The sequence below is a fragment of the Mandrillus leucophaeus genome, unplaced genomic scaffold (genome assembly GCF_000951045.1).
Source record: "Mandrillus leucophaeus isolate KB7577 unplaced genomic scaffold, Mleu.le_1.0 Scaffold207, whole genome shotgun sequence".
Classification (NCBI taxonomy): Eukaryota; Metazoa; Chordata; class Mammalia; order Primates; family Cercopithecidae; genus Mandrillus; species Mandrillus leucophaeus.
In genome coordinates, this window is record NW_012102110.1 from 4,155,513 (window position 1) to 4,165,453 (window position 9,941).

General features: G+C 38.0%; 1 protein-coding gene across 1 annotated transcript in view; it reads right to left on the reverse strand.

Moving 5' to 3' along the window:
• Positions 1 to 1,186: 1,186 nt before the first annotated feature.
• The window catches only part of SCYL3 (SCY1-like 3 (S. cerevisiae)), a 47,222-nt gene continuing 38,467 nt past the window's right edge, over positions 1,187 to 9,941 (reverse strand). Inside the window, exons 10-13 of the mRNA XM_011979974.1 lie at positions 7,461 to 7,632; positions 3,902 to 4,063; positions 2,370 to 3,064; positions 1,187 to 1,884 (exon numbers count right to left, since the gene is read on the reverse strand). Coding sequence (XP_011835364.1) covers positions 1,825 to 1,884; positions 2,370 to 3,064; positions 3,902 to 4,063; positions 7,461 to 7,632 — 1,089 coding nt within the window. The 3' untranslated portion in view covers positions 1,187 to 1,824. The remainder of the gene's footprint in view (positions 1,885 to 2,369; positions 3,065 to 3,901; positions 4,064 to 7,460; positions 7,633 to 9,941) is intronic.

The window sequence follows — 9,941 nt, forward strand, 5'->3', positions numbered from 1 at the left end:
TGAAACTGAAGCTGCCAAAGTGGAACGTGTGAAACAGGAAAAAGGTATTTTCTGGGAACGCTTTGCTAATGTGACTGTAGAAGAAGCAAAGAGGTCACCTTTACAGGTACGGGCTGATTTCAATAGGGGCAAACTTTAACAAGGCAAATTCTGCCCTTATTACTTACTGATGAAACAAACCAATGTGGTTTCCAGCCTCATGTTGAATTTCAAATCAAACAGATCTAGACATGTAAAATTCTGTTTTATGGTAGTTGCTTTTAAAAATCAGAAGTGGGACTATACCATACCAAATATATTCTTTCAGTATGTTTGAATTACTGGTAGTAACCTTTAAGGGAAGTTACATATTGTACCAATGATACTATAAATGCAGTCTTTACTGAACCACAGAAGAAAATGAAAGAAACTTACTCTCCTAAATGTTTAGTTTGATTCCTTTCCTTATTAATCAAATCAGACTCCTAATAATTTTTGGCAGTATCTAAAGATCACATCTGCCTATTAAAAGGCAGAAATTTGACACCAATAAGGATATTCAAAATATTGTTTTGAGCATTTTAGTATAGTAGTAATTCATGAAGAACAACATTCTGATAAGTTTTAGTCAAACTTTCATAAGAAGAAAATACATTTATGAACTTGTTTATACGACATGTAAGCTTGCACTATGCAGCACTTCTCATTGGGAGACCTTTGGGACAGAATACTTGTTGTATACCACATACAAACTAAGACACTAGTAGCAGCACTCTGAATTGCTATGATGAAACCAAAATGGCTTTATATATTTTTCTAGATGACTATGTAGGGGTTTCAGGGTGCACCCTCCTCCTACCTTTGTGATCCAATGACTAGAATAAAATTTGCACGTAACTTTTTTCCAGTCCAAAAGGAAGGTTCTTTATATTTATATTACTTATGTTTTTTTTCCCAGCCTTATGCAAAAAGAGCTCGTCAAGAGTTCCCCTGGGAAGAAGAGTACAGGTCAGCGCTGCACACAATAGCAGGGGCCTTGGAAGCAACTGAGTCACTACTCCAAAAGAAGGGTCCTGCTCCGGCCTGGCTTTTAATGGAAATGGAGGCGCTCCATGAAAGGATGGATAAGCTAAAACGTTATATACATACTCTAGGGTGAAACTTATGTCTGTACATTTTCTAACAAACAGATATAAAACAAATTTTGTAAAGTTGAATCTAGTGAAAATAATCTTTATTTGACATTTAGAGAACAGGATTGTGGGGAATATTCTCATTAAGAACTTTGGTACAATGTACTACATGTGGAACAGTCAGGAACTGCCCAGGTCCACAAAGAACCATTTACTCAGATAGTATAACTGTAAACAAATAAATAAGCTGCCTAAGGAAACCTCAGCAATTTAAAATCATTTATATAATTTATAGCTAAAATTTTTTTAAGTTGTATTTCATAATAGAGCTTACTCTTATGTTAAAGAAATGGCACAAAAGCTAACCAGCTTGAATTCTTACATTTTCTTTACTTCCAGAATTGTCCTGGAAAAAGCAGTAAATTTGACCTCTCTTCAGCTACTTGCTCTTCAAAGAAACTGGCCTCAGTCAAATGCACAAAGGCTCTTCCTCCTGGAAACCAGTACTGTGAGCCTCACCCCCAGGGCTTTTAGCCAGCACTCGCAGTCAGTCTCCTATTTCTGTTGGTGCAGACTGGATAATGAGCTCCTGGGATGGGAAAAGCAGGCCACTTTGGGGTTTTCTTGTCCCAAAGCCTGCTTTTGAGGTATTCATTTTTTTTTTTTTAAAAAAAGGGAATCCTTTTTCCTAAAGTTTAACTCACATCTGTTGTCACCAGTTATTATCTTCCCAGTTCAGCTCCCCTTCTTCTTCCCAGCCTTCAGCCTCTCCCTGCAACAAAATAAAGCACACCAAGAACCCACTGAAACAAATCCATATGCAAATTTGAAAAAGCAGGAATTTAAAATTTATCTTTTGATGCCAGAAACACTACCTCGTACTAAGTAAAATAACTTAGAGCTCTAACAGAAAGTTGAAAAGTAGGATTACAAAACCACAGCACTGGAAAATAGCTTTGCAAAAACCATAAAATCAAGTAAAAATCAGTGTGGATGACACCATATCCTTATTTTAATCTTTTTTCAAATAAAAAGGTTATTAAAATAGCTCATTAAACAAACACTTAGCCTAAGCATTGCTACATTTTTCTGGGGAAGGAAAGATACCAATGACAGAAACTGATTTTGTTAATTTTGTGCTTGACTTGATGATTGGAAAAATAGCACGTTGCTTGTTATACATGGGATAGTGCAACTAGGACCTATGAGGGAAATCCTAAAGCTAGTAGCACAGTTTACTCCATAAAAAGTACTCACCTCAGTAATTTCTGCTGCAGCAAATTTTGAGGAAAACTGCATCACTGGGGAGACTTCATCCTTTTTAGGGACCATTTCTGTCCTCAGTTCAGGTAATATAAGAAAAGCAGCAGAAGGCTTAATTTCTGGGATCATATCAGCAAACCAATCCATCTCAGGATCTTTTACTGGCTTCTTTTTTACTTGAATGGTAAATTCCTCTCCTAAACCAAGTTCTGATGGAACCTTAAGGGGCCTTTCTTGTGATGACACTTTTGGCGGCTTGATTTGGTCTGGGTCATCCCCACTTTGTACAAGACTAGTCTTTTGGGGTAGGCTTGATTTCCAAGGCATAGACTCTTCAGTGAGTGGAAGCAAAGCAGGAATGGGCTTCTGCTCCCCTAAGGTAACAGATTTTGTAGCAGTGATTCCACCTCCTGGGTTTACTTTAGTATCTAAATTGCTGGGCTCGCAGTCATCCCAAGATGACTCCTCCATATCCAAGGTAGTGCACTGGGACTTGACAGCATCACATGGTTCTCTAGGCCAAATCTGTATGTTGACAGTTTGATTTTCAGGCTCCTCAGGCTCACTCCAGTCAGGCCACTCCTCAGACTTTTTAGAACTTGATGGGAAGTTTTTACTGTCCTCCAAAGAATTTTTAACATCCGAAAGTCCATTTATGGGAAATTTAATAGGCTGAGAAAATGGATCGCCTGTAGGGAAAAGAATTATTCTCATAAAATACTGGTTAAGGGTAAGAGCTACATTTAGGGGAAGGATAGCATTAAGGAAGTGTAAGTAGTATAGATCTAATTACTTGGAAATATCCATGCATACTAAACAAAAGAGATCCCAGCAGAACATTACTCAAGATCAATGATGTAACATGTTATTCAAATAATTATATAATACTTATATTATTAACTCAGTGGAAGCATGGAAGTAATACCTAGCACATTCAATCCTTATTAAATATCTAAACATATAGTATACTGACATAATTATCTATACATAAATATAGAAATGCTCTAAGCCAGGCAGTGTTATCCTTGGGATGTTAATTACATATGCCTGAAAAAGTCTTGCATGCTCAAAAGTTTGCCTAACTCAACTTATTATCCTCACTTTAAGCAGATTTCCCTAAGTGTAGTAGTTAAGGCACTGAGAGATCCTGTGCAATGTGTTAATGACTTTGCTCTCATTTCCCCAAACTCATTTAACCACAGAACTCTTTTTCACAACACGCCCATTAACATCTTTCAAAACTATCATTCTTGGTACAATTTGGAAGATGCCGCACTAAGGCATCAGAAGTCTTAAAGTATCAGTGCAAAAAAAGAATTCAAGTAATGTCAACCTGCTTTTCTCACCAATTACAAAGAAGAGGTAAGTATATACCCATTAGTCTGGAGAAACAAGATGAGACCAAAGCTGACTATATAATTACAAATAAATCAGTCTCAAAACTCCCAAAACACCCTTAAGCTTATTAGTCTCAGGAAAACATTCATCCAAGCAATGGAAAAGCTATATAAATTTAATATTTCTACCTGTCTGTAAAAGAGTATTGTAGTAATCTCGCTGTATGTGCTTCTTGCTGTTGATGGGCATGCTGCCAGAAAAGAAACATTTAGGGAATATGCTAGAGAAGGGGTTCTCCAAGACTGGCGAGATCTGACTGTGCTTGCTGCAGACGACACGCATAGAAGAATCTGAAGGTAAATAAAAACTCCAAAACATGAAAGGGACAGTAAATTGCTTCTTGATCTATCACATGGTTGGTGGGCATAAGTTAAGTGAAATGGGTATATTTTAACACAGATAAAGGATAAAATGCAGGAGAGAACATCTTCAAACATTTGAAGACATACACCCATTATGGAATGGACTGCCTGTCCCTAGAGGTGTTTAAGAACAGGCTGTGTCCACTCCATGTGGTGGTGATGAATAGAAAGGATCCAAGCATTATATAGATACAACCTTTGGGACACCTAGTTAAAAAATTACAGCCCTTCAAAACATGTTGGTGGCGATTTAAAACCAACTAATTCTACTTACTTTCCTTTTAAGAATAAAAGTTGAAGAGTATAAGCACAAGAATATGAATGTACTGAATACCACAAAACTATACACTTAGTAGTAGTTAAAATAATAAATTTAAGCTATGGACATTTAACACCAACCGGGGAAAAAGTTTCAAGAAATGTCCTTAACAGTTTACCAGAAAGTTCATAATAAAAAAATGGGCATTGGTCAAAATGATTCAGTAAAATTTTGGCTAAAAAAAAAAAAAGGATGTGGGGAATGGCCTGGGGTAAATTCTTACAATTAGGTCCCCAGCTCTCTTCAGCAGCACATCTCCCCTCCTCACCCCAGCCCTCTAAGGCCAGGCCTCTACAAGCCCTTCACTCTTATTTGTGCCACTGTCCTCCTTGAAGTCCTATCTAATGTCTTATCCGATGTCGTCGTCTCTGAACCATGTTCTCCACTTCTCTTTCAGGCAGACTTAATTTCCTATTTCCCTCTCATAGCTGAAAATGAGACCACAGACTCTACATCACCCTTTACAAGCTCTTTGCAGCCACAACACTGGTTTCATTAGCACCAAGGAAGAGGTGAACGCTGTTCAAAACTTCAGGAAGCCAATGTTGCTTTAAAAATTCTTTTAGCATCAAAATTAGAGAAAAGCCTATCTGATAACTCTTTTCTATTGTCTCCATGTTACCAACTATCAATGAGAACTGGGTTAGAGATCCAGAATTACATAACAAGGTCATTGTCTTATTGAAGGCTATACAAACGAGCAATGACATTGTTAATAAAAAATTCTTGTAAGACCAGAAATTACTGCTACGTCCCAGGTAACATCCACTGGGAACATATCAGAAATAAGGACTTCCTGAAGTATCTAAAAGTCAACAGCTTTTTACCCCATAGGCCAAGAAAAGTCACAAGAAACTTAAACATCTAGTGTTAATAAGAATTGATGTAATCTTTTTGTAAGCTGACAGTATATACTAAATTTAAAATATATCCTTTGGCCCAGCAAGTTTACTTCTGACATTCAGTGTCTGCAGATGCTCAAGTCTCTTAAAGAAAATGATGTAGTATTTAAATATAACCTATGCATATCATCCCATAATACTTTAAATCATTTCTGGGTTACTTCTTATACCTTTTTTTTGTTTGTTTCTTTTCTGAGTATTTTTGATCCACAGTTGGTTGAATCTGCAGATGCAAACCTGCAAATATGGGGGACCAACTGGAAAGATACATGTATAAAGATATTCATTGCAGCACTGTTTATAGTGATTACAAATCCAGAAATGGATGCAGTATCCATGAATAAAGAAATCACTGAATGAATTATGTTCAATGAAATATTAGGTAGCTTTCAAAGAGTAAGTTAGACTTCTATGTATTGGGAGACAGGTCCCTGATATGTTGTTACATGAAAACAAGTTAAACAAGTTATAGATTTGTGCATGGCATTTTCTTACCATTTAAACAAAAATCTACACAGTCTTGTGTCACTTAACAATGGGGATATGTACTGAGAAATGCATCTTAGGCGATTTTGTCCTTGTACAAACATCATAGATGGTATAGCCTACTAACACCTAGGCTATAAACTGATACAGCATGTTACTGTACCGAGTACTGTAGGTAATTGTAACACAGTGGTAATTATTTGCGTATCCAAACATAGAAAAGGTACAGTAAAAATATAATGATACATGGTATACCTGTATAGGGTATTTACTATGAATGGCATTTGTAGGACAAGAAGTTGCTGAGTTACCAGTGAATGCATACGAAGGCCTAGGACACTACTGTACACCATCATACGCTTTATAAACACTACACTTAGGCTGCACAAAGTTTATTTTTATTTATTTGTTTTTTTGAGACAGAGTCTCGCTCTGTTGCCCAGGCTGGAGTGCAGTGGTGCGATCTTGGCTCACTGCAAGCTCTGCCCCCCAGGTTCACGCCATTCTCCTGTCTCAGCCTCCTGGGACTACAGGCACCTGCCGCCATGCCTGGCTAATGTTTTTGTATTTTTAGTAGAGATGGGGTTTCACCGTGTTAACCAGGATGGTCTTGATCTCCTGACCTCGTGATCTGCCCACCTCAGCCTCCCAAAGTGCTGGGATTACAGGTGTGAGCCACCACACCCAGCCAGGCTACACTAAGTTTATTTAAAAAATTTCTTCAATAGTCTTAGCTTACTATAACTTTATAAACTTTTTAATGTTTTTAACTGACTCTTTTGTAATAACACTATGCTTAAAACATATTGTACAACTGTACCAAAATATTTTCTTTATATCCTTATTCTGTAAGCTTTTTCTGTTTTTAAAATTATTTACTTATTTTTACTTTGAAACTTTTTTGTTAAAAGCTAAGACACAATCATACACATTAGCCTAGGCCTACACAGGGTCAAGATCATCAATTTCACTGTCTTTGACCTCCCCAGCTGTCATGTCCTCTGATAAAAATCCCTTCTTCTGGATTATCTCCTGAAGGACCCCCTGGAGGTTGTTTCACAGTTAAACTTTTTTTTTTTAAATCAGAAGGAATACACTAATGATTAAAAGTATAGTAAATATATAAATCAGTTACATAGTCATTTGTTATCATTACCAAGTATTATGCACTGCACATAACTGTATGCAGTATACTTTTATGACTGGCAGCACACTAGGTTTGTTTACACCAGCATCACCACAAACACATGAGTAATGCATTCCACTACAGCTACAACATCAACTGCCAACAGCAATTTTTCAGCTCCATTATAATGTCATGAGACCACCGTGGTATAGACAGTCGGTCATTTACGAGGTCCTTCATTGACCAAAACGTCCTCATGTGGTACACAACTCTATGCATGTGTAAACATATATTTCTGTCTTTTTGCGAGCTTAAAAAAAAATGAAAGGATTTCCACTGAAAAGCCCCCCCAGAAGTTCAGAAAGGGAAATTAACTTTTTATTTATACTTCTTTATATCATTTGACTGAATATGACCCTCCTACATTACTTAAATATTAAAAATCTAAAAAAATAACATACACAAAAAGCTAGACCTTTTAATAATTCTTACCTTCCAGAGAAAGGTCAATATTTTTAGTAAAACTTGGGGCAGTGCGTTTGAAGATCTTGGTTCGTTCTCCTCCCACAACCACCTCTGGTCCAAGTAGGGAGACCAGCACTGCTAGGCTATGCAGAGTAATTGCCACAATGGAATCGCTAGTATCACGCAGGCCCAGCAAAACCTAGGAGCAAATGAGGTAATAAGGGTTGACAACCACAATACCTATCTCTTTCTTCCTCTGTAAATGAGCATTTGGGCTGCAGATTGTGCTTATTCAGATAAACTACATTATCTTAGATATGTGTTCCAGGTCAGTGGCTCTCAAACTACCTGTGGTGAAAGACCAGTATCTTCCCCTCCCAATCCATCATAGACTTACCATTTTTTAAAAATACAATCAAAACAAAATTAAAAAGACATATGTTGGGGACATAAAAATACTGTCAAATTGCTACAAAAGCTTTTAAATGTTAAGTCTTCATATCTGTATTCACATCACAGAACTGTAATAAACAGTTCACATACTGGCAGTGTTTTGCAGAGCACACTCAGAACTCGTCTAGGGCGCTAACAGTTACGTTCCTGTCCATGCTCCTCTTTTCAGCTCTTTTCAAGGGTAGGACCTTAAAACTTCCTTTGTAAATGATGCATGTAACACCTGTCCCAAACTGAGCCCATCACGATCTCTTGTCCAGTAATATAAACTAGAATTTATATTTTCAGTTTATATAGGTTTACTTAAAATGAGGACACTATGCCAGGCAGTGACACGTGCCTGTAGCCCCAGCTATTCAGAAGGCTGAGGCAAGTGGATCACTTGAGCCCAGGAGTTCTGGGCTGTAGCATGCTATGCCGCTTGGGTGTCCTGCACTAAATTCAGCATCAATATGGTGACCTCCCAGGAGCTGGGGACCACCAGGTTGCCTAAAGAGGGGTGAACCAGCCCAGGTTGGAAATGGAGCAGGTCAAAGCTCCTGGGCTGATCGGTAGTGGGATCATGCCTGTGAATAGCCACTACACTCTAGCTTGGGCAACACACACCCCATCTCTAGAAGAATTTTTTTTTTTTTTTTTTTTAATGAGGACAGAAAACTTGGAAGTTATGGGACAACCGTGTTTGGCCATGTGCACACCAAAACAAGGAAAGCTGGTTAGAGAGTCAAAAGTCAAATGTAGAGAGAAGAAAGGAATTAAAAACATATGGCTGTAAGCCCCAGATGCACTTGATTTCCATCTAAGGTAGTCTAACATTTATTATTTTTTGTTTTTTGCTTAGCTGGTTTAAAATGAGTTACTTGCAACCAAAAACACCTTAGAAGACAGTAACATACAGATACCAGGCAAGTATTGCTCTGCAGAGAAGGAAGGAAATGACCTTCAAAGCATCTGCACCAGCCAGACACAAGGCCAGGGTAACTGGCCTGCCTAGTGGAAGCAGCAGGGTGTGATAGGTATCAGGAATCTTTGGTTTTGGTCTTAGCTCTGCTAGTAATTCTCGATGTGACTTGACCAATTGGTCTTTTTATTTTTCTGGCCTAGTTTCCTCATTTATATAGTAAGATCAAAGATTTCAAACAGGACTCAAAAGAAAATTATTAGGACCAATGCTAACAGATCAGGCACTTTCACATGTAAACTAAAGCATGTTTCTTTTACATATTAGAGTTCTACCCACTGAATATGATAATCATAAAACAATCCCCCAAGCCAAAAATCAGTCATCCTCAACACTTCTTCCATCTAATGCGAAACTGCGTACTACCCCTTCTGTGTCCCTCTCCTATATCCACTGTCACACTTTCCCTAGCCTTTGTCATCTTAGCTAAACTATTCTAACAGCTTCCTAGCTTATTTCCCTTTCTGTGTTCTCTCTTCCACACTGCTACCAAAGTGAACTTTCTAGCACACACAAATTGGCCCACTCTTCTTTAGGGGAAGCAGTTTCCTAAGTATTGAGAGCTTTCATTGCCTTCCACATGCTCAACATTTACTCTCTGACCTCAGTCCAATTCTGAGACCTATGATGACACCTCCATGTCAGAGTTAAGATTGCTTCATTCCTCTTCTAAATTTCCAGACACAACTACATACTGGGTAAGAGTTACTGCTACAGATGTAAATACAAAGTGCTATGTTGTAGTTACTACAACATAGTGACTTTAAAGTTAGCCCCCTGTGAATCACACCTCCAGTATTCATGCCCTTGAGTAAACCCATCCCACAATGAGCCTGGGCTGACTCTTGCAACTCTAACCGAGAGAATGAGGCAAAAATGGCTGTCAGTTCACAACCTACACTTTAAGGCTTCTTTTGCCCCCTTTTTTTCTTTAGCCCTGGCCATCCATTTAAGAACTCCACCTACCTTGCTAGAGAAATCATGTGTGTGAGGAAAAGAAAGAAAGATCAGACTTACTGTGTCTATGTTGAAAGAAGTAGACATAAGAGACTCCATTTTGTTCTGTATTTGAGATGCTGTTAATCTGTGACCCT